This window comes from Sciurus vulgaris, assembly GCF_902686455.1.
Source record: "Sciurus vulgaris genome assembly, chromosome: X".
Classification (NCBI taxonomy): Eukaryota; Metazoa; Chordata; class Mammalia; order Rodentia; family Sciuridae; genus Sciurus; species Sciurus vulgaris.
In genome coordinates, this window is record NC_136471.1 from 126675743 (window position 1) to 126700361 (window position 24619).

The window sequence follows — 24619 nt, forward strand, 5'->3', positions numbered from 1 at the left end:
CAGTTCTGCATCGTGAGCTAGTTTTCCTACAGAATCACTGTAAACAATTTCTCTGTTTCCCTTGTTTCTCAAAGTTTATTGGCTTCCAGCATTTTCCTGCCTCACTCTTATCTCAGGCTTCTTGTCCACCTATTTTTAGCTTGAATTTTGGTTCTTGCTTTCTCCATTTCAATTTGATTATGTTAATCTTATTTTCTGCCTCAGCAAATTGAATTTGAACTACTCCATTTTCACCCCCAAACCTGAGTTTCATCCAGGAAGTTATCTGAGTAGAGATTTGTTTCAGCTTTTATTCAAGTAACATCTCAACTCTGTTCAAAGACTCACTTGCTATTCCCGTTTTTGTAGCCCGTTTTTCTCCTATTGTGTGAGAGAAGTCAGTGGATTTCAGCTTCCTTGAATACGCAAGGAGCCTTCCTGGAACTTCTGCACCGATCACCCCCGAATCTCACTTTCTTTAGACATTCTTTATTGTTATTTAAATTTGTCAACTGCTTTGTTTTGTCAAATTATAGCATATTTTAGATTCATATTTGATGTAGTAGTACCAAATCCATCATCTTCACTAAAGGCACAAGTCTCTCTGCTGCTTTTTACCTATAGCTCCATGACCACTCTTAGACTGTCGACTACAATTTAGTTAAGGGTCTGTATTCTAGAATCAGACTCTATGGGTCTATGCCTCAACTCCACCACTGATTATTGAGGTTTAGTAATTTCATAAGCAGTTTCATAAGCAATAAAATGGCAATAAAAATATTTGCCTTTAGGTTTGTTATGATGCTTAAATAAAATATGTGCATATATGAATATGGCATAATGAATCCCACTGTTATGTATAATTACAGTATACCAATAAAAATTTTTAAATATTACAACACAAAGTACTTTAAACAGTTATTGTTCCTTTCTTATTCTAAAACAATATGCACAACTTTGGAATAAAGTTAAGAAGTGGAAATTTTTTTAAGGCTTGGTTATTGCCATTTCATCTGAACCTGGAAGACTTGTTTTTCTGGGTGAAGAAATGTTTTCTCTGTGTGAAGGTTTCATAATCACAATCAAGCAGGTCCATGAGCCCTGCCATTTAAAGTCGCTCCTCTCTTTTATCTGTGACATGCTTACAACCTGTTACTGAGAACACTGAGCTAGCGCCTGACATCAGCAGGATAACCACTAAAATCTCTCTGTGTTCTATGTTGCCATGATCGCATGGCTATGGATGACCAGAACTTGACATGGGCATTCTTTGGATTTCATACATGTGGAGGCATTCTTACTTCTCTTTAACCTCAACTGAGTTTTGAACAGGTAAGTGAAAAAGAACATAATGAAGTCAGCCTTAGAACTGGTGTTTAACATGGTCATCTAAAAAGCTGAAAATGAGCCTTTTGAAGTTTTCCATGGCTAGATCAGAGCATTAGCCCATGCATGGAGAGCAGTCTTATAATTTTAAAAAATGGCCATGGAAATTAAGATTTATCCAAAAAATGAATTTCTTAAAGACAGAGTCATTTATTTGAAAGGGGAAATGTTACCCAAGTACTGAGTTTCTGGGAACATGGGCTGGAAGTAAAAATAAAAGAGGGATAACTAACTATTAATGGAATTGTCAGAAAAACAAAAATGCCAACATTACCCCATGATCTCTAATTCTAACCCTCTCCATGACTATAAAATCATAATACCCTCAGTGTACATTTAACAGCTTTGGGAGAATATATTAACCAAATGTGCAAGTTTTGATTTGACCATAAAGTGCTAGGAAAGCTAAGGTTTTCTAGGATTAATGAATAACATGTCTTTATTTATTTTACTTTAAAGAAAATCATTCTAAAATCTGTTTACATATCTGTCCTTTCCAGGATTAAGTTTATATTGGTTCAGCAGATTGTTTACTGTTTTCTTCTTCATTTTCTCCTCCTCCTTTTCTTTTCTTTTTCTTTTTCTTTTTTTTTTTTTTTGGTGTATGTGTGTGTGTGTGTGTGTGTGTGTGTGTGTGTGTGTTCCCTCCTCAGTGCCCAACCCAAGTTCAAAGGCTGAAGAGAGAGAAAAACTCATGAGGAAATTTTACTCTAGGGAAAGTTGTTCAGTGGATGGGATCCTGGCGCACGGGGAAAGATGTTAGGCTCCTCCTGGCTCCTTCTCAGCTTTGTTGCTGTGGCTGCTGCTCAGTCCACCATCGAGGAATCGGCCAAGACATTTTTGGACAAGTTTAACCAGGAAGCTGAAGACCTGTCTTATCAAAGTTCACTTGCTTCTTGGGATTATAACACAAATATCAGTGAGAAGAATGCCCAAAAGATGGTGAGTTCTCATGTTTACACAGGGGCTATTTGTTGCTTCTTACAGATTAGAATTACTGCCCATAAAACTAAAAAGGGAAATGAAAGAAATCTCTTGAGCTATAAGGTTGGAAGTTTGCCTTTGTATCCCTGATTCTGTAGTCCCAGATGACTAAACTTAATTGACCTTGTAGTTCATTTTAAGAAATGGCTACAAAATCACTCATTGGTCTCAGTCCAGATTCTAGAAACAAGTGAATATGCTTTACAGAGTTACCATAATAATTGTCATCATAGAGTTATAAAGCATTTCATGGAAATACTATTGTAATTGAGTTAATAATTTCCTCTAGTCTATAATGTCAACAGGAATATCTAAAGACTGAAATGACATATTAACTGAAAAATGCAACTGGAGGCTTACTGAATGAACCAGCTAGTAATTAAGCTAACCAGGGGTTGGGTGAGACTGGACTTGGGAATTCCTTCTTTCTTTGTCACAGAGTTCTTAGGGACTTCCAAAAGTGACAGAAGAGCCCTCCAAGAAAAACTATGATTAAACCAGTTCTGAAAAAAAAATCTCAGGATGCTTTAGGAAAGCAAAATGCTTTGTTTAACAAGTGCAGGGATTTAAGAATTTTTTCACAGATCCCTAAGCAGTATCCTTACACAGTTAAGTGCTTGAAAATCACATAATTAATTTGAGAAAAGATTTTTGTGTCATTTGTGCAGCAGTACTTTCCTTCAAAAGTATTATTATAGTTTGGAAGGTTTTTTTTTTTTTTTCAAATGAGTAGTGTGTTGCATATTTGATTGAAATTATTACCATTCACTGAATAGATCAAATCTGAGAACTGCTGCCTCATTTGAAATCCCTCAAGCTATTTTTTTTTTTTTTTTCGATTTTCTGAAGTTCAGAGGAAAGCCAGGAGATTTGGACAGCTCAGTGTTAACACAAAGGTTGTTTTATCTTATCTTACGTTTTGGTCTTACTTCTCTTCATCTCTTCATTGCACCCTGCCCCCCCACCCAATTTTTATTTGATTTCTGTTGGAGGTTATTGCAGTGTTTTGTGAGTCTGTTTTCATTCTCAGCTGAATGGTTCGTGGGTGATGATGAGGTATACTAGCATCATGCCCAAAAGCTCTGGAGATAGACTACCTACATCCAAATTCTGACTCCACAACTTTTTAGGTAGGCGAGCTTCAGCTACTTAATTAGCCTCTGTGGGTCTTACTTTCTTCATCTGTGAAAAAGTAACTAATACTCATGTGCCTCATAGCATTGCTATGAAGTCTGAATTAGTACAAAAAACCACCAGAACAGTGCTTGATGCTTGTGGGCATGGGAGAACAGTAAGACATCCTTGTTATTAGTATGAGAAGGAGTTGGTTTTTTTGCTTTCAGAGATACAGATTTATTTAGCAAAGCAGATACACATTCAAGGGAGAATATGGGTCATCCCAAAAGAGGCACCTTTGGGGACAGATCGAGGAATACACTTCCAGGGGAGAATGTTAACCATCTCTGGAGGGAGAGACAGCAGAGAGTTAGGAATTTTTTTTTTTTTTTTGTCCAGGACCAAGCACCAAACTCAGGACCCTGACCATGCTAGGCACTGAGCTAAATCTTCAACCCCAGAGTTAGGATTTTGAAGAAACATGTAACAGTTCTGTTGAGAGCCCAGATGTAGAGAAGGCATGTATGGAATGAGATGTAGTGATGTTCTTTGAAACCACCTCTGAATCATTAAAGTGCTATCACTTTTGAATTGGACAAAATGAAATGAAAGACTATAAATTAATATAAATTAAGTGTGGCTAAATTGAAAGAAAGGTATAGGCACTAGAAAGGAACATTGAGAATATTTAAATGCAAGAAGCAAATGAGAGGCCCTGTATCTCCTTCCTCAGCAGTGGAGAAGGGACATGAATGCTCTTAGGGCACCTGTGTGTGTTTACCTGGGAAGGTGGGAGGAAATGACTCCTTCTGTTCTCTGATTGCATGTCTTGAGATTCCTGATGCACTGGGCACTGTGGCGGATGTTAAGTTGAGGAATTGCTGAGATTTATTATGCTATAAGGATATGCATATTGTAGTCATGTATAAGTGTCTGCTATAGTTAAGTACGGACTCTGGGGCCAGACCTACTCTGGGTAAGGTTCAAATCCTACCTCTGAATCTTATAAGCTGAGGGTCTTGAGCAAGTTTTGTAACTAGCCCCAATTCCCTCATCTGCAAACAAGATTATAACCATAATACTAGTAATTTAGTCTATACTGTACCACATTACTGAGTTTAGTGAATTTACATGTGTTTGAATGCATGTAAGTGTAATCTTAACACCATGTCTGGCAGTTTTCCACATCAACATTGATGACAATAGCATTATTCAGGGATTTTATATTCTGAAAAGCCCACAGTGTCATTGCTATCTCAAGTAGGTAGCAGGTTTTTTCCTTCTTAAATTATAAATACTAACTGATATTAACTGTACAAATTAATGAGTGACATTTCCATACATGCATATATTGGGTTTTAATCATATCACCCCTCTCTACTATCCTCTTTTGCCCTCAGTGGGTAGTTTTTAAATAAATATTTACCTGAAAAAGTCAGAGCTGGGGAAAGTGAGAGTCTCCCACCTCTGAGACTCTGCTGAGATTCACAGAGCAGCTACTGGGACAGTATGAACTTGGGGGCAATGCAGTTCCCAGAAACAGCCATAATGTTCCTTCCTTTGCCTGCTTCTTGGCCTGTAAGCAGCAAACTCAGGGTCAAGAATTAACAAATATCAACCTTTGACTGTGTATCTTGACAACAAACCTTTCCTGCACAAAGGGGAGAATTCATCCCCATAAATTTATATACTACTGACTTCATGTTTTATTACAGACCAACATCTGTTCTTATAAAATGTACTAACTTGCTAAATTAAAAAGTGTGGATTTATTTTAATGAGACTATCTGATGATCTAGTTTATTTTCTTTGGGATTAAACTATAAATGAACTTCTTGAACAGAGAAAATAACTGCCCCTGTAATCGCCAGGGTTTAACATTTGCTCAGCAATAATCCACTCTTAAGTGAAAGCAAGTAAAATATTTGAAATTACCATTAATATTTTTAAGGACACTTGTGTTTTGAATCTCAATATTGTGATACCTTAAAAAGGTATATTCGTTTAGTACCTCAAAGAGATTTTATAAATTCTGAAAAAAGTTCTCCAATGACATGAATATAATGTGCCATAAAGCAGATCTTTGGCAGATTATTGATACATAGGCAAGTGTTTGGAAAAAAATCAAATTATAATAAAAAATAATCTTGCCACCAAAAGTTGTGATTCATAGTAAAATGACATAAATTCAGGGAGCTGGGGTTGTGTTTCAGTGGTAGAGCACTTGCCTAGCATGTGTGAGGCACTGGGTTCAATTCTCAGCACCACATATAAATAAGCGAATAAAATAAAGGTCTATCAACACCTAAAAAATATGTTTTAAAAAAATACATAATTAGAAGTGATTTAGAAAATCAAAGTTGACTATATGTTGGCTTCTCCTGGGAGCTAATGAGCCATCAGAAGTTATTTTTAATTCAGGAACAAACCTAGAAGTCATTCAGTATTCTTCCCTGAAGACTAACTGAATAAGTTTCCAGGCCCACAATGGTCTAGAAGATTGTGGATATAAAAGAGAACATTTTTCCATAGAAACATGATGCTATGGTCACGTTTAAAGGGAGCATTTTAGAAATGGACACTGTTACACCAAAAAGAGCAATCAGAATGATATAAGGGGATCAGAGAAAGTTGGGAGCTGCAGAAAATCTGACTCAAAATTTTTTAAAAATCTGAATAATTTGAGATGGAACAAGAAAGGATAGATAAGTGTTCCCAGCTATATTGGCCAAACCTCTTAATAACTAGAAAGGCAGTACAGTTGAAAGCTCAATAGAGATAGATTTAGAGTAAACAGAAGGAAGTGCCATTTACACCACAGGTGGTAAAACTGATAAGACTTGTAAAACTGGGCTGTTCTTTAATCTAAAAAACGTGAGACATTTAGAACTGTAAATAGGTTTTGACATATTTAAGCAAATGTGTGAATTATAGATCCATTGTGGGTTAAGGAAGTATGGTCAATTGCATTGATGGGCTTAGTTGTTCATCCTTTCCTATAATAGTGTCTAAGGTCACATCAGTTTGCAGTGCCATCCCACAGCAGGTTATGTTACTGTGTCCTTCATCATGTGTCTTGGTTTGTGTTCGCAGCAATGATGAAAGCAGAGGCTTGGAATGCACTTGAATAATTGGGCTTGTTCTTTACATCTTTGCCTTTGCCAAGAAAACCTGCCTGGGCTAGCCAACTGAAAACGAGAGACACGTGGAATAGTTGCCCAGCAGAAGCCAACTACCAGTGATTCTAGACACAAACAATAAGTTAGGCCATTAAGGGTTTTGGTTATTTCTTAGATAGTATTATTGTAGCAACAGATAACTTATACAGGAAGGGAAATTTGGGAATCAATGTGACATTTGTATGTTTATATCCTATCAGTTTAACATTATTGAAGACAATCTGCTATTTCCATATTGCTCCTTGGTATAACTTTGAGCTCTCAGGATATTGGACTTCTCAGCCTATGGATCTGACTTATTATGGCAATCCTTAGATCGAGTTGTGAGAAAATAACTTAAAATAATAGAGGGCATCAAACTTGATCAGTATAGAGTCCTAAACGCTTCCTACCGAGAGTGTGACAAGGAGCATCGGATAGGGATAAGAAAAAAATCTTGGTTCAAAACAGGTTTGCAAAGCTCTCTACTTTTCTCTGTCATTGTGGTGCTTATGTGGTTGACTCCACTCATTATGTATTCTTACAAGACATTATTATTATTATTAATGTTGTTATTATTATTATTTTGTACTGGGGATTGAACCCAGGGGTGTTTAACAGCAAGCCACATCCCCAGCCCTTTTTTAAAAAAAATATATTTTAGATGTTGATAGACCTTTATTTTACTCATTTATTTATAGGTGGTGCTGAGAATTGAACCCAGTGCCTCACGCATGCTAGGCAAGTGCTCTACCACTGATCCACAACCCCAGCCCCCCAACCCTTTTTATATTTTATTTTGAGACAGGGTCTTGCTAGGATTGCTTAGGGCCTTGCTAAGTTGCTAAGGCTGGCTTTGAACTTGTGATCCTCCTGCCTCAGCCTCCTGAGCTGCTGGGATTGCAGGTGTGCACCACCACACCCAGCTTTACAGAACTTTTAAGATTAAGTAATTCCCAGCCAAGAAACAAAACAAAATCATACACTTTCCCAGTGGATTCAGATGAAAACTGATAATGAAATCAGATGCAACTCAAAGAAGAGACACTGGAGAAGAACTAAGCTGGGTCTCTAAGTAATTGCACTTGAGACAACACATATTCATGCTATATCAAGGTCGCTATCACTTTAACAAGCTGAAAATATCACCACTCTCTGGACAGTTGGACATGTTTTATTGAAAAGATAATTTTTCTATTTGTTATCTGTGCTTATGTACTAATAGGTTCGTTCAGCAATTAATAAATGAAAACATCTGGTTTGAACAAAGCAGGTTTCCAAGTAGTTCAGAAATTCAGTGAAAATTAAATACCAAACTCTTATCACATGCTACACAATAAATTTCCCCCTTGCCTTACAGCAAATACAGATTGAATATTCATTAGTTAAACTATAATTAACTTCTCAGTAAAATGATATTTTTATGTGCTGCCCCTTCTTTGTAACTATATCGTTGTTGTTTTTAGATAGAATTCTTTGTAAATCTTCCCAAAAGGTTACAAATATGGGAAATTAGCAAGTTCATTAATCAGAACATTAGTAAAAGCTAAATCAGAAACCTAGTTATGAAGATGAAATGGAGTAAATAATAGTAGGAGTTTAAGCAAATAGAAAGATAACCAAAATATTTTGTTAGTGCACCTCAATCCTGACCTAAAGTTGCACAAAGATAAACCTAGTGCTTGCTGTATGGAGAAATCAGGACCTCCTTAAAAGCAACTTTAGAAAAGACACACTTGATTTTTAATAGCAAAGCCGGAAGTTCTCCAGCAACATAGGTGGTCCATGGACCATTTTTTTCCCTAAAGAGAACAAGATTCCATTGCTAGCAGATGCACCCTGGTTCACTGTTTTAGTATTTGGTGGTACCAGCTACAGCCGCTCCAAACTTCTGTCCATGCAGCTGGAGTGCATGTTTAAGACTGCCTCACTGGAGTCTGGAAGATCTCTAAGAACACTTCATAAATATTTCTTAGTTATCAGAAGCTGGGGGCCACACCTTTTTTTTTGGGGGGGGGGTACTGGAGATCTAACCCAGGGATGCTTTACCACTAAACTACATTCCCAGGCCTGTTTATTTTTTTTTATTTTGAGACAGAGTCTCACTAAGTTGCTGAGGCTGGCTTTGAACTTGCAATCCTCCTATCTCAGCCTCCTGGGTTGCTGGGATTACAAGCATGCACCACCATGCACCGCAGAGCAGGGTCATTCAAAACCACTATTCTGTACTCAAGGAAAAAAAGGTTAACTTAATCCTTATCTCTAACAGGTCTGTTCCATGCTTCAGTGTACCCATAATACCCACACACGAGCATAGGAGTGAGGAAAGATCACTGTAATGCAAGTAAAATGGAATTCAGGGCTGAGCACTTTTCCCTCCATAGATAAAATACAGAAAAACAAAAAAATGTTTGTAAGTGTTAACTACTAAACCTCCCATCTAAAATACAAAAAAATTTTTTGAATCCTAAGGTGGAGTAGTGGGATTCATATTCATAAGTTATATTACTGTTGAATAAGTGTTTTTAAAAACATGCCAGTTTGGAGCTGGGCACATTAAAGTAGGTCTGTAATCCCAGTGGCTCTGGTGGCTGAGATAGGAGGATCATGAGTTCAAAAACCAGCCTCAGCAACTTACCAAGGCCCTAAGCAACTCAGGGAGAAACTGTCTCTAAATAATATATAAAGAAGAGCTGGGCATGTGGCTCAGTATTTAAGGGCCCCTGGGTTCAATTCTCAGTACCAAAAAAAAAAAAAAAAAAGCAAGCCAGTTTGGGCTGGGGTTGTAGCTCCGTGATAGAGCACTTGCCTAGCACATGTGAGGTACACAGCACCACATGAAAATAAATAAATGAAATAAATGTATTGTGTCCATTTACAACTAAAAATATTTTTTAAAAGAAGAAGTTTTAAAAAAAAAATTCCAGTTTGGGGGATATACTTAAAATGTAATCTATGCAACTTTCATCTTTTGAACCTGATGTGGCCTTGAGGGCCTGATCTGGGCCAGCATATGGAACTCAAGTGTAGAGGTTTTCCTCCAAGCTTGTTAGGTTCCAAGGTACTAGATGAACAATGTGTGTCTTGTCCCCAAACTCCCAGGCATGGCTGTGGAGAATTTTTCTGTTTTAGTTGCTTCTCTCCTGCCTTGCACAGGGATAGTGTGGAATGTCACCTATTTTATCTGTAATAGTTTCTCTCAAGTCCTGGATTTATGTAAACTAGCATACTGTGTTTCATTTCATCCATTATTCGGGTCCAAAAACTACATAGAGCTGTTGACCATTATCTAAACAATCTGAATAGTATATATGAACTGACTTCCATTCTCTGCATTCCAGCCAATCTGTTTTATTAAGGCTTAGGAGACTTAAGGTGAGGATATGGAATAAGGTATAAATAATATTAAAAAGAATAGCTTGGGAAGGAACAGTATATTCTCAGAGGCCAAAATGCAAGGCAATGTGAAGTAATTTTTTGGTAATATAAAGTATAACACTTGTATAGTAGTAGTGACAAAATCAAATCAGCCTCAAAGTACCCACACGCAGTAAAATAAAAAATACTGGAAGAATGAAGCATTTGGGGGAGTTGTGAGTTGTTTCCAAAATAGATCAACAATAAAATTATAATTTGGCATCAAAGTTTTACCAAGAATTTTAAATAATAGTAAATGATCCTGAACAGGATGAAGAAAGGTAGAGATTGATAAACCAGTATTCTTAGACCAAACTCTTCTTTCCTCTGTTCACTTCCTCCCACTCCTGCATGTTAGAGAGAAAACTAGAATGTGTCAAATACAATTGATAGGACAGTGGTTCAGAGCATTAGCTTTGGAGGTAAATACACCTGGGTTGGTGCCCTGGTCCTTTCAATTACTAGCCGTATGACCTAAGAAGAGTTGTTTACCTGCTCTGTGTCTCGTTTCCCTCATTTCTGAAGTGGGGATGATGACAACTCCTTCAAAAAGTTGTCCTATGTGGGGCTGGGGTTGTGGCTCAGAGGTGGAACACTTGCCTAGCATGTGTGAGGCCCTGGGTTCAATCCTCAGCACTGCATATAAATAAATAAATATCCATTGAAACTAAAAAAAATATTTAAAAAAAATTTTTTTTTAAAGTTGGTGTATGTGAAGAGTAACTGAGAAGCAGTTCCTGAGGGGTTGCAGATGTTCAATAAAGACAAAAGTTAGGGCTGGAGATATAGCTCAGTTGACAGAGCACTTGCTTCACAAGCACAAGGCCCTGGGTTCAATCCCCAGCACTGCAGGAAAAAAGAAAAATTCCATTTTCACTGCCACTATTTTCTCTTGTTTGGTCCATTACTGTGACTCGTGCACCATTTCCATCATGTCACATGCCTGCTTAAAGCTTCTCAGTGACTGCCTGATACAGGATAAAAGTAAAATTCCTTGGCCTGGAAAGTGCCATCATGCCTGGAGTTCTGCCTTTGGGATCTGTTCTAGTTATCTATTATAGTAAAGTTACCACAAGCTTAGTGGCTTAAAACAACACACATGTATTATCCCACAGTTTTCATGGGTCAGGAGCCCAGGCACGGTTTTGATGGATCTTCTTTTTTTAATTCTCATAAGGTCATATTCAAGGTGGTAGCTAGAGTCAGGGTCTCCTCTGAGGCTTGAGGTGAGAGAGATCCACTTCCAAGCCAGTGTGGTTAGTGTTAACTTTCAGATCTTTGTATGCTGCTGAACTAAGGTCCTTGGTTTATTGCAGAATGTTAGAAGCCATCTTCGATTGCTTCCCATGTGGCCCTTTCCACAGGACAACTCATATTATGGCTTCTTGCTGCATCAAAGTCAACAAGGGAGTCTTCTAGCCAGATAAAACTTATAATCTTTTGTGATGTAAATATATATATCCTGTCACCTTGCTGTACATGGTTGGCTAGAAGCAAGTCTCAGGTCTGCTCTTAAGAGAAGGAGATTGCACAAGGTTGTGCCCACCAGAGAGAGGGATTATGGGAGCCATCTTGGAGTCTGTTTGCCACAAGGGCCCTAAATTGAATGCTGGCAATTGATTGGCAGCTTCACTATTTCTCTAAGCCCCTTCCTACACATATAAAAATGTAGATGCCATGATTTTCTATCTCACAGGGTTATTAAAAGTTTAAATGAGGCTGGGCACAGTGGTACATACTGTAATCCCAGCAATTCAGGAGGCTGAGGCAGGAGGATGGCAGGTTCAAAGCCAGCCTCAGCTACCTCTTTTGTATGGTCTAGGGCAGTATGATATACAAAGTAGTTGTTCATTTTAATCTTTGATAAGTGGAAATGAATTTGTTTATTGGGAGAAGACTGCAAGAAAAGTCTGGAGAAGTCCACTTTCCTATTGATATTCAAGATGGGGGGAGGAGAAACAAGCGTGTCCTGGCATCATGACCTGCTTGTTGATTTCTTCTGCTGGTAGAAAATTTCCATGGCTACCAAATGGTCATGTCCTGTGAAGTCTTCTTTTGGGATCACAACTTGAGGTCAGAATCTCTGTGCTAAGTCATGGCACCTAGGAGCTTACTGTGATCTGGTTCTCATTCCTCTTGGTTCCCATGGTCATGAGGGACTATGTTCCCACTATGTCCACTCTGAGCTCTACTCAGTTCTCCTTTAAAAGCATTCATCCTTGAATCCTTAGCCAACTCGCCCACGTCACTGCACTAAGGCCATAAATTCCAAGGCCTCACAGTGTGTATTATCTGTGAGAATTTACTTCCAGTTCTGGGGACAGGACCCTTGGGAAAACTAGGCACTGGGCCAGAAAGAGAGAGTGACCAAGAGTGGCCTGATCACTTTTAACCTGACCTTGACCTTCAGCAAAGTAGAGGACTAAGCCACTCAGGAAATAGTATATGTTTCACCAGATGTTCTCTGGACCATATCTTCTGCTTTATCTATTTAATCAGTGCTCTTCCAACTTCAATTTTATTTTTTACCATTTCAGAATGAGGCTGGGGCCAAATGGTCTGCCTTTTATGAAGAACAGTCAAAGCTTGCTAAAACGTATCCCCTACAACAAATTCAGAATCTCACAGTCAAGCGTCAATTGCAGGCACTTCAGCAAAGTGGGTCCTCGGTGCTCTCCACCGATAAACAGAAACAGGTATGTTCGGGAACATTTCAGTACTGCCCCCAGGAGTTGAAATGTTTGAGAAATATTAATGTCACCCATGGATGCTTCCTTCATCTGCAAAGATAGTAATGCTGACATTACAAAGGTCAGGTGACTATAATTTATTATCCAAACTGGAATCTTTTAGAGGGTGGAAGAAGACGCTGGGTTATGATCTGCACAGAAGTGAGCAGGAATATGACATTCTGCACCCTATGATCTATACCTGCTAAGGCAGTCTAGGACCATATTAGATTGTTTTGTTTTTTTGATAGCCAAATGCCATGGTTGACTCACAACAACCTCAATGTCAGTGGAGTCTCCAAATCTCTTCCACCAACGTTGCCCTCAAATGGCACTTCAAAATTTTGTTTTCTTAGATAGTTTGTCCAAATTCGAGAAAGCCTATATTCATCCCTGTTCCAATAACATCCCTCATTCCATTCCTCTAGCCCAGGAATTGGCAAAGTTTTTTTTGTAAAGGAACAAATAGTAACTATTTTAGGTTTTGCAGGCCATATTGTTGGTGTCACAACTAGGCAGCTCTGCCATTGTAGCAGGAAATCAGCCATAGCTAATATATAAATGAATGGATGTGGCTGTGTTCCAAAAAATAACAAAAACAAGCAGCAGCCAGGACTTGGTCTGCAGAACATAGTTTGCAGACCCCTGTTATAACCTACTGAAATATTTTTATCTAAAATGTTTAGTTATTTAACATCAAAGTCTTCTTTCTCAGTTACTTGTCCTTTGGAACAAGGACATTTTTATAAAAATAAAAATGCATGATAAGGGCAGAGATAAAACCATATGGTATTTATTTCTACAAGTTGATATTTATTATTCTGCATTCTTTGGATCCAATTATCCCACTAGTTATCAATCCACTTTATCTTATCCATTCCATGTTTCTCCATTGTTTTCATAAGGACGCCATGAGAAACCTTGGCCATTTTAACTTAGGCAGCATAGTCTAGCCCGGGTGGAACTTGGACATTCTGTTTTTAAAAGATCCCCAAATAATTGTAATATGTAGCCAGATTTTAAAACTGGTTAAATGCAAGTAAGAGCTTGAAGTTTGGGAAAGAGGGAGAGTCCAGGATGCATGTGTTCAGTGAAGAGGAAGGAGGTTGAGGAAGCAGGCAGAGAAGAGACTATGAGGGGTTTTGTGGCAAGGTAAAGAATTTAGGTTTGTTCTCTTGGACTATGGGATTTTGTGGAAGTTTCAAGCCTGGTTATCTCTTTACTGTTGTAGGATAATGACTCTAGTAGAGTGGAAGAATAACGGGAGAGGAAACTAGGAAAAGGAGAAACAGGACCTTTAATACAGTGCTTCTTAAATCATCTGTGGGAGAGAACCTGTCCCTCCCTCCCTTCCTCTCTTCCTTCCTCCCTTCCTTCATTCCTTCCTCTCTTCTTTCTTTCCTTCCTCCCTCCCTCCCTCCCACTCCCTCTCATCTCTTCCCTTCCTTCCTTCTTCCCCAGTCCCAACCACCTCTTCCCTTTCTCCCTCCTTTCTTCCTTTATTTTCAATCCATTGTAAATCAATACTTGGTTAAGTTCATTAATTACCTACTTAGGTGCCATGGAAATATCAAATAATTTTTTAAAGTTCATTTTCTCGCTCTCTCTCAATTCCTGTACCTATCACAGCGTGGAAACAGACCTTTTGCTGCTTTGCACTGATTCATGGGCCACACTTTGTATAGTATGTCTTTCTTTACATGGTTTTCTTTTCTTTCTTTTACCTACAGAACAGAGTTCAAATTTGTCACTATGGCATAGATGGTCCCTCATGATCTGGCTCCTGCTTACCTCTGCCTTTCTCATGTCCTCCACTTCCCTCAATGAACATTGTTACTCCACTGTTGTTCAACTTGCACATATTTGTGTATATGGAATTGAAAAACATTCCTGGGGTTCTGGTAGATCTGTTTATTTCAGTTATTCCTCATACATTTATTATGTTCTAATTGACAGTGAGGAAAATTAAATGAGGTATTCCTCCCCTACATACAGGAAGATACATGGAAAAGAAGTGAATTGCTACATTCCGAGGCATCAAAAAGCCACATGACTAAAAGGATATCTTTAAGTTACAATTTTCTTTAGCATATTTTCCTTTTCTAACATTATTTGTTATCTTCAATTTGCAGTTGAACACAATTCTAAATATGATGAGCACCATCTATAGTACCGGAAAAGTGTGTAACCCAAATAAACCACAAGAGTGCCTACTACTTGAGCCAGGTAGGCTATTAGTTTTGAGTGGTGATTATGAAATTTGCTTTCTTTATCCCAAATTTTAAAAATGAGATTGATTTTACCTAATGACATTTCACTTTTCAGATGGGTAACCCAAAGGTGATAAGATTACAAATCTGTTTCAGCACCACAGATGCTATTTTAACTTTTAAAAACTCTCATTATAGGGGCTGGGGAGATAGCTCAGCTGGTAGAGTGCTTGCCTCACAAGCACAAGGCCCTGATGTTCGATCCCCAGTACTGCAAAAAAAAAAAAAAAAACTCTCATTATAAATTCTATCACATTCAAGTAATTTGTCAGTAACCAAATTATTAAACTGGTGTATTTTTCTCTGTGAACATAATTTGGATCTATAGTAAAGGCAAGGAGGTTAATTAATCACAAGATTTCATTTAATAACTTTACGACTTTGACATCTGCCAATCTTTTAATTCTTTAAAGTTCATATAATTGTTTACAAATACAATTTTTTACAAAAGCATGTTTATTTTCCTTTGGGACTTTGGGATAACAGGTTTGGATGACATAATGGCAAACAGCACAGACTATAATGAGAGGCTCTGGGTTTGGGAAGGCTGGAGGTCTGAGGTTGGCAAGCAGCTGAGGCCGTTATATGAAGAGTACGTGGTCCTGAAAAATGAGATGGCAAGAGCAAATGGTAAGTTTGCTGGACTGTAGATCTCTGTGGGACCATGGGACTATTTCCAATTCATGATCAAGCGTGACCTTTGATATCAAGATGCCCCTAAATGGACAGTCATTTGCTAAATCATTCATGTTATCTGTCTCAAGAGGAAACTACTGGGGCAAGAAAAAAGGTACACTGGAACTCTGTAGTTTAAACAGCTCAGGGATGAGATTCAACTACAAGGTCTTAAATGAATTAATTATCCAGAAATTATTAATTATAAGTTATCCAGGGAAGTCTCAGTCCCCCAAGGGTTCCTGAGGGAATCAGGGGATTGAGTTGGGATCCTATTTCTCACACAGAATGAGAGACAGAGACACTGTCCTTTACATAAACCCTCATCTGGCCACAGTTCATTTTCTTTCTTTTTTTTTTAAGTGAATTTTTTAATAATAACTTTGTTTTGTTTAGTTTTATATATGGTGCTGAGGATCAAAGCCAGTGTCTCACGTGTGCTAGGCAAGCGCTGCACAATCTCAGCCCTGGCCACAGTTCATTTTCAAAACTCATTTACATGTCTACCTCAGGGTGGTGACTAAGAAAGAAAAAAAATCAGATTAGTTTAAGCTGGAAACCCTTTATTTTCTTCAGTTGTAGTTATAACTTGAATCAAGTAGTCATAAAAATATTAACTTGGGAAGGAATTTCTATATCTCATAACTTATTCTTCTACCTTTATAATGAGCTGAAGTCATGGTGTTATGAATAATTTTATGCTTTGCTAATTCACTGTCCCCTGGGGTTGAGTAAGAATTTTTTTTTCATTTATTGTTATTAGTTTCTTCCATTGCCTTAGGCAAGCTGAAGACAGTAGCTTATCATCAATTTTATTATCATGCATATCCTTCTATCCAAATTATTTCTTTCCTCATCTTTCTGATCATTCATTGCCAATGCATGTGTAAAAATAAAAATGATTAAAATATATTTGCAAACTTTATTAGCTAATACCCTAATACAAGCTTGTTTTTCCTGATGGTTAGATTCTAAATGAAGCAGAAAGATGTGCTGTGTATACATATAATTTGCAAACAAACACAGGCCCACTGTTACAATGTCTAAGATGAGTAGGGTCATATCTGAAAATATAAGACCCTGAACAAAATGAGACTAAAAAGACTTAGAGATCCATGGACTGAGGTTGTAGCTCAGTGGTAGAGCACTTGCCTATCACATTTGAGGCACTGGGTTTAATCCTCAGCACCACATGAAAATAAATTTTAAAAAGGTATTGTGTCCATCTACAACTAAAAACATCTACATGTTTTAAACCTAATGATATAAACTGACCTAGGGAGTAAAGTTCCAGGGTTAGAAAAGTAGGGGTGTGCTTCTGTCCCTTACCAGCTACATGACCTTGGATTAGTGGTTTCATTGCTCTAAGCATAGATCATTGGTGAGAATGTGGATTGGTGTGGCCATTATAGAAAACAGTATGAAGGTTCCTAAAGAAATTAAAAATGTATATGACCTTCAATCCCTCTTATTGGGATATACTCAAAGGAAATGAAATCATCACCTCAAAAATATATTTGCACTCCCATGTTCATTGTACATTATTTACAATAATAAATAAATGGGGGGGCTGGGGTTGTGGCTCAGTGGTAGAGTGCTTGCCTAGCATGTGTGAGGCACTGGGTTCCATCCTCAGCACCACATATAAATAAATAAATAAGATAAAGTTATTATTGTCCACTTACAACTAAAAATAAAAATTAAAAAAAAAGAAATGGGAACAGCTAAGGTGCCCATCTGTCTGATGACAAGTGGATAAGAAACTGTGGAACATATGTACAATAGAATGTTATTCAGCCTTAAAAGGGGGGAAATTCTATCATTTGCTATAACATGGATGAACCTGGAGGACATCATGCTAAATGAAATAAACTTGACAGAGGAAGAAAAATACTGCATGGTTTCATGTGTATGTGGACTCTAAAAAACAAAAAGGTCAAATATACAGAGAAAGAGAATAAAATCATGGCTATAAGGGATGGGATAGGAGGAAATGGGGAGATGTATGTCAAAGGGTACAAGGTAGCAGGATACGGTAAGTCTAAAGATCTAATGTACGTGAGCACTGCAGTTAATGTAGTTTACTGTATTCCGAATTTTTGCTAAATGAATAGATTATAGCTGCTTTTGCCACAGGAGAAAAAAAAAAGGGTAACTATGCAAGATGTTGGATATGTTAATTTGTTTCACTATAATAAACATTTTAATATGTATCTGTATCTCATAACATCATGTGTATACCTTAAATATATACAACACAATTTATTTCAGAAATAAGCACAGGCTGTTCATCTGCACAGTGGGGGTTATAATAATGGCAATCTCCTATAGTTTTTGTGTTTATTAATAAGATAATACATTTCAACTCCTGACACAGAACAAGTGCTTAACAGAATTAGCTAGTGTTGTTATTCATTTCCATCCCTTTGAGTTGATGTTTGGAAGGGCAATAAAAATGTGATAAATCTATAAATTTCTTTTAACTTCTCAGCAAGCTAATCTATGCAAACTCCATTTTCTCTCTTTTCTTTCACTTATGTTCTCTTCTTTTGCTTTTTAAAACCAGATTATGAAGACTATGGGGATTATTGGAGAGGAGATTATGAAGCAGAGGGAGCAGATGGTTATGGCTATAACCGCAACCAGTTGATTGAAGATGTGGAACGTACATTTGCAGAGGTAACCGAGGAACCACAGTGCACAGAAAAATTAGCCAAAGGCCTTCTGGGTTGTTTTTAACATAGTGGACAGCCATTCCCAGGCCTCATAGAATTATGGAATATTAGAGCTTGAAATGATTTTTGAGAATAATAAGGCAGGCTCTATACATGATCAGAATTGCTCTGCTTAACTTCTCCTTTTGCTCACTGATCAGTAGTTGCCAATAGACAGATTCGAAGGAAAATTTTTAAGAAGGAATAATCTTTTAGATTATGGGGAATGGTTTCTATGAGGTACTTGTGGCTAGCACCGTCTTCCTTTGTTAGTAGAACCGTAGAGTTTTCTCCTTTCTGAGGGACAGTTGATACTATTATTTCATTAGCCTTTGACTAAGGAAGTTTTTTCTCACATTTTTATTAGTATATTATAGTTGTATATAACGGTGGGATTTATTTTTACATATTTGTACATGCACACAATATAACAATCTAATTTGACCAATATCATTCCCTAGTATTTCTCCTTTCCCTCTTCTTGACTAAGGAAGTTTTTCCAGGGAAGAGAGTTCTGTGAGTAGAAGTGTCCCATGGACACTTCTTGGTATGCCCCTCTTCCTTCATTTTGACCCCTATGCCTCCTCTTTATCCCTGTACCTTCAAACTTCTGATGTGAATCTACTGTCACAGCCATAGTTGGGTAGAAGTATCAAAAATGGAAGTAAAATAAACAGTACCCCCAAAAAAGAAATAGGCAAAAGATCTAAGAAATTGCACAAGTGACTAATAAACAAGTTAAGAAGTTATTAGGTAAATGCAAACTAGAATCATGATCAAAATCTACACATCTGCCAGAATGGCTATGGCAAAAAAGATTGACAATACCATTTCTGGCAGAAATGTAAAATGGCAGTCACTTTGGAAAACAGTTTGACAATTTCTTAAAATGTTATATGTACACTTACCATATGACTTAGGCATTCCAATCTTAGGTATCTATATGAGATAAATGAAATATACATATCCAAGAAAGATATACACAAATGTTCATGGTAGCATTATTCATAATAGCACCGAACTGGAAATAACCAAGTCATCTTTTAACTGGTAAGTGGATAAACTGACTCTAATAGTTTCATACAATGCAATACTACTCAGTAATGAAATGGAAAGAACTACTGATACACACAACGATATGCATAAACCTAAACATCGTTCTCGGCAAAGGGAGTCAGACATAAAAGATCACATGTGATTTTGTTTACATAAAATATCTAGAAGAGGCAAAAGTATAGAGACAGAAATAATTTCAGTCATTACTGGGATCTGGAGGCGAGATTGGAATTGGCTGCTAATAGGCACAAGGAAATTTGGTGTGTGGGAATGGAAATATTTGAAAACTGGATGGTGGTGATAGTTTCTCAGCAGTTTTAATTTATTAAAACTTACAAAACTATAGACTGAAAATGGGTGAATTTTACGGTCTGTAAATTATACCTCAATTTAAAAATGAAATGTTCTTTGGTTATCTGTTATCTTTTTGAGATCTGCATTCTTCCAGGTGTTTTTATTGATTGATATGGTAAGGCTAGTCATCATCAATACCTGTAAAGAAGGAATGCTTTGAAATTCCAGAATATTGGAGAAAAGAAGAAATAATTTAGGAAATTCTACTTACGTAATGAAGCTCTTATTTCTAGCTTTGAGTGTTAGAAATTTGATTTGCTTACTCTTTGTCTTAAACTTTCTTCCTGGGCTTTTCAGATTAAACCATTATATGAACATCTTCATGCTTACGTGAGAGCAAAGTTGATGGATACCTACCCTTCCTATATCAGTCCAACTGGATGCCTTCCTGCTCATTTGCTTGGTAAGAAACCTCAGGAATCTTTTGCGTGTTCCTTGTCATCTTAGTTATTTCTACAAACAAAATTGTCTTTGGAGTGAGATCCAACATAAAAGTTTTGAACAATTCTGTACTTGTAGGAACATTATAGAGATCACATTTTGAAAGCATTTTCTTTAACAGAAAGTTGAGTTTAAATCATTCTCTATTATATTGCTATTTTTATACATCATTATTGTTGGCTATAATCCAAAGGATAAAGGAGTTATTTAAGATAAGTAGAAAAAGAATTCCAAGTTAAAATGAGAGTGGAAATGAGGAAAATAATTTTTAGTATTCATTTTGGTTGAATAAGCTTTTTAGATGGAGTTTGTGAGTTTATTATTATATTGTCAGAGAAAAGAAAATCTTGTTAGGCTAGAAGTGGTAGGAGTGAGAGAAAGGCTTTCTACAATTAAAGTATGTTCTGGACGAAAGCTTCATGAGTTCATTCCAGATAATGCCATTAAGTCTTGATGAAAAGTACTGGATTTGGACTCATGTGAGTACTGAATGAAGGAGAGTGACCATCCTCCTCTTTCCAGCCCAAGCAGCTAAGGCCAAATAAAATAGAAATATTTGAAAATTTCATGCCAGGCATACATACCATCCCTTCTATAGTCAAGTCAAGTTTCTGGTAGTTCATTTTCCTCCATCGTCAAATCTCATTTCTATTAGCAGGAGAGAATATGGACAAAGGACCCATGGAGACTTTAACCCTAAAGTAAAACATAAATTCTCTACAATGTCCTTGACAGGCATTATTTAGTAGTTTAATATTTGCTTAAATCCATCTGGTGTGATGGGGCTCTTTCTGCCTTCCAAAGTACAATAACCTATTGCTACATGACACCAATTATAAGAAAGTTCTAATAGTCAGATTGTGGAACCAACCTAGATGTCCTTCAACTGATGAATGGATAAAGAAACTGTGGTATATATATATATATACCATGGAATATTACTCAGCTATAAAGAATGATAAAATTATGGCATTTGCAGGCAAATGGATGAAATTGGAGAATATCATGTTAAGTGAGATAAGCCAGTCTCAAAAATCCAAAAGAGGAATGATCTCACTGATAAGCGGATGATGACACTTAATGGGGGGTGGGAGTGGGACAAGAATGGAGGAAGGAGGGACTGTATAGAGGGAAAAGAGAGGTGGGAGGGGTGGGGGGAAGGAAAAAAATAACAGAATGAGTCAAACAACAATACCCTATATAGATGTATGATTACACAAATGGTGTGCCTCTACTTCATGTACAAACAGAAACAACATGTATCCCATTTGTTTACAATAAAAATAAATTAAAAAAAGAAAAAGTTCTGTGTTACATGGAATTGAATCAACAGTTCTCCAATGCCTTCCATTCATCATTACTATTTCCATGCTATGTGGTTACCCAGAATATGTCAATTCTTATTTTACAAGATGACCTTCCAGATAGATGTAAACAATCACCATATAAGACACAGCATGGTACCTGGACAAGAGTATGTATTCAATATGTTTTAATGACTTTCATGTTATCATCAATTATATACTTTTTGAAGTTAAATATCCTACACAAATTTTCAGCCATTCCTTAAAATTCCACTTAAAATTTCATATTCATCCACCTTTGGATGAGCTGTACTTTGTACATACCCCCTTCAATTGGCATGAACAGTTACTTCAGATGAGGTTTGATCAATGAAGAAAAAAATGAGTATGACTGCCTTTGTTCTAGATACTCCAGTCCTATCAACTTAGTTGACAGTCTTGTTTGTGTTTTAGAAGTTGTGCCACAGTGTTTGTTGGGTCTTTTACTGTGAACCGTGATTCATCCTGATGTCACATGTGTATTTCTGTGGTGAATAAGTGTTCCTCTAAAATCTGAGTATAGGGCTTCACTTTCATCTCTACTAATTTTTTTTTTTTGAGATGGGGGGGTACCGGGGATTGAACTCAAGGGCACTTAACCACTGAGCCACATCCCAGCCCTATTTTGTATTTTATTTAGAGATAGGATTTCACTGAGTTGCTTAGCACCTCACTTTTGTTGAGGCTGACTTTGAACTTGTAATCCTCCTGCCTCAGCCACCCCAGCCACTGGGATTACAGGTGTGCACCACCATGCCTGGCTCTACTAAAAAATAAAATAAAAATAAAAATGAATCCTCTAGAGTACTCTTCATGTAGTTGTGTTGACCCATATCTTTGGTGCCAGGATTCTGATCTTGCTGTTACATGGATGACATTTTTCTAGATCCATCTCCCCTTTTAGTGTCTCTGACCTTGGAATCCAGCCTTACATTGTTGGGGATGCTTGAAAAGTCACCCACTATGGTAATAAAAATGAAATTTGGTTACTGCTTAGTAGAAGTTTTTGAATGATGATCTTATATGATCTCAGTTGCATCCAATACCAAGCATTACTGATAGTTTAATTTGTAGTGTTTTGTCCCATGAATGATAGATTATGAAAATCACTTTTTAATTTATAGTAACTATGATGTTCCATATATTTAATAAATTGTGCATTTGAGTAGTAGTTTCAGATAGGGGAAACTGGGATGATTCCCTAACAAGCTTTACCTGACCACATAGTCTCCTGCCATTTTAGCCTTTTAGAGGAGATAGAGGAAGGAAATATTGCAAGTTTAAATAGAGAAAGAAAAAAGTGAAAAAGTAGTAGTGAAAGGGAAGCACAGGTGGACTAGGGTTGTGGCTCAGTGGTAGAGCACTTGCCTAGCATGTGTGAGGCACTGGGTTCGATTCTCAGCACCACATAAAAATAAAATAAAGGGCTGGGGATATAGCTCAGTGGTAGAGTGCTTGCCTCACAAGGCAAGGCCCTGGGTTCAATCCCCAGTACCACAAAAGAATAAATAAATAAAATAAAATAAAGGTCCACTGACAACTAAAAGATATTTTTTAAAAAAGGGAAGCACAGAAACTAGATTGTTTAGAAATAACATATGACTTGCTTACCAATCTAACCTCATGCACCATGTAAAATCAGTTCTATATTTCTGCTGTCTTTGTCATATATTAACATATTCTTTTTTTAACAACAGGTGATATGTGGGGTAGATTTTGGACAAATCTATACTCTTTGACAGTTCCCTTCCAAGAGAAACCAAATATAGATGTTACTGATGCAATGATGAACCAGGTAAGAAGAAGAGGTCTTAAAAATAATATAAATTCTCCTCTTCATTTCTTTTTATGCCATCTTTTCTGTTCTTACGTTCTGTATGTGAAACTTTGTAACTAAAAAATTCAAACAAATTTAAATTTATTTTATTATGTATCTATATTTTCATGGAAAAGTTGTTTATAATGTCAGTGACCTCAAGTAGCTTAAATTACCGATATGGTATTCATCTTGTTAAGGGGTATTCAAAATGAAGATGACCTGAATTTTCCTGTAAGCAGTAAGATGTACAAATTATCAACAGCCTGACATCACTTATTCCGAAGTTAGTCATTGCTAATAATTAGTCAGTCGTCTCTATGAATAATAAAAAACCCAAGAATATAATTAGAAAATTTTTTTGATATTTAAAAATCATCATTGTTGGGGCTGGGGTTATGGCTCAGTGGTAGAGCATTCACCTAGTGCATGTGGGGCCCTGGGTTCAATCCTCAGCACCACATAAAAATAAAGATATTGTGTCCACCTACAACTAAAAAATATACATATAAAAAAATCATCAGGACTGGAATTGTGGCTCAGTGGGTAGACCACTTGCCTAGCATGTGTGAGGCATTGGGTTCAATTCTCAGCACCACATAAAAATAAATAAAGGTCCATTGACATCTAAAAAAAGATATTTTAAAAAGTCATCATTGTTAAAAATATTACAACAATCCTTTAAATCACCCTTTTTTGTTGTTAACACACATTAATTTTACAAATTAATGGTTTTCTCTGTGACATTTCCATATGTGCATATATTGTGCCTTGATTGTGTCCACCCTCCCTCTGACTTCTCTTGCTTTCCCCCCTCCTCTCCCTCCTCTCCCTGTTCCTCTTCCTATTCCCCAATAGTTCCTCTTCTACTTTCAGGTCATCTTCTTTTTCATTTAGTTTGCACATATGGGAGAAAACATGTGATACTTGTCTTCCTATGTCTGGCTTTTTTCTTAACATAATGGTCTCCAGTTCCATCCATTTTCCAGGAAATGACGTGATTTCATTCTTCTTTATGGCTGAATAATACTCCATTGTGTTTACATACCATGTTTTCCTTATCCATTCATCTGTTGATGGGCACCTACTCTGGTTCCATAAGTTGGCTGTTGTGAATAGTATCCCAATAACCATGGACATGCAGGTATCTCTTTTGTAAGTTGACTTCATTTCCTTCAGAT

At 37.0% G+C, this 24619-nt stretch overlaps 1 protein-coding gene across 3 annotated transcripts in view; it reads left to right on the plus strand.

The window, feature by feature from the left end:
- ACE2 (angiotensin converting enzyme 2) overlaps positions 1 to 24619 on the plus strand; it is a 67089-nt gene that overhangs the window by 10946 nt on the left and 31524 nt on the right. Inside the window, exons 1-8 of one of the 3 annotated variants that reach the window (XM_079123143.1) lie at positions 1095 to 1311; positions 2019 to 2307; positions 12578 to 12736; positions 14902 to 14995; positions 15526 to 15669; positions 18281 to 18393; positions 20136 to 20241; positions 23320 to 23417. In XM_079123143.1, the coding sequence (XP_078979269.1) occupies positions 2122 to 2307; positions 12578 to 12736; positions 14902 to 14995; positions 15526 to 15669; positions 18281 to 18393; positions 20136 to 20241; positions 23320 to 23417 (900 nt within the window). In that variant the 5' untranslated portion in view covers positions 1095 to 1311; positions 2019 to 2121. Of the gene's footprint in view, positions 1 to 1094; positions 1312 to 2018; positions 2308 to 12577; positions 12737 to 14901; positions 14996 to 15525; positions 15670 to 18280; positions 18394 to 20135; positions 20242 to 23319; positions 23418 to 24619 lie in introns of those variants that run through there. The other 2 variants (XM_079123144.1, XM_079123145.1) reach the window with 2 other exon arrangements.